The sequence below is a fragment of the Otolemur garnettii genome, unplaced genomic scaffold (assembly GCF_000181295.1).
Source record: "Otolemur garnettii isolate 467f Iridium unplaced genomic scaffold, OtoGar3 scaffold00218, whole genome shotgun sequence".
NCBI lineage: Eukaryota > Metazoa > Chordata > Mammalia > Primates > Galagidae > Otolemur > Otolemur garnettii.
Genome location: NW_003852613.1, coordinates 1,159,314 through 1,159,875, shown reverse-complemented (window position 1 = coordinate 1,159,875; position 562 = coordinate 1,159,314). Strand labels below are relative to the sequence as shown.

At 73.7% G+C, this 562-nt stretch overlaps 1 protein-coding gene across 1 annotated transcript in view; it reads left to right on the top strand.

The window, feature by feature from the left end:
* The first annotated feature begins 465 nt into the window (after positions 1–465).
* Positions 466–562, top strand: part of GSC2 (goosecoid homeobox 2) — a 1,088-nt gene continuing 991 nt past the window's right edge. The window contains exon 1 of the mRNA XM_003801732.1: positions 466–559. Coding sequence (XP_003801780.1) covers positions 466–559 — 94 coding nt within the window. The remainder of the gene's footprint in view (positions 560–562) is intronic.

Here is a 562-nt window from a genome sequence, read left to right as displayed (position 1 = left end):
CTCACCTCCACCGTGGGGACCCAGAGGGGACGAGCAATCAGCCCTGACCGAAGGAGAGGGACCAGGGGCTGGGCCAGGAGGCTCCTTCGCGCTCTGGGTCCGCTGCCAGGGTCCGAGTGTCCTCGGGGCGGCTGCCCCAACGGGGGTTGGGGGGAAGGGCTAACTGGCAAGCCGGGCGGGCGGCAGCCCTCCGCCTCTTCCCGGGGGATCGCTGGGTGGCCGCGTGCAGCGGGCCCTTGTCGGACAGGAGGGCGCAAGCGGGGGCGTAAGTCGCCCTCCCGCACAGCGGCCGGCCCCAGCGAGCCGAGGCGGAGCTGGCTTGCCTGCCGCCACAATCGGGGATTAGCGAGCTCTAGGCCGGCGCTGCGGGATTAGCCCGCGTGGACTCGGCACCCCGCCTGGGGATTACCGCGCTCCCCCCGACGTATATATTCCCGCGGTCGCAGCGGCCGGACCGGGCCGGGCATGGCGGCGGCGGGGGGCGCGGCTAGCCGCAGGGGTCCCGGGCGGCCCTGCGCCTTCTCCATCGACCACATCCTCTCCAGCCTGCCAGAGCGGAGTC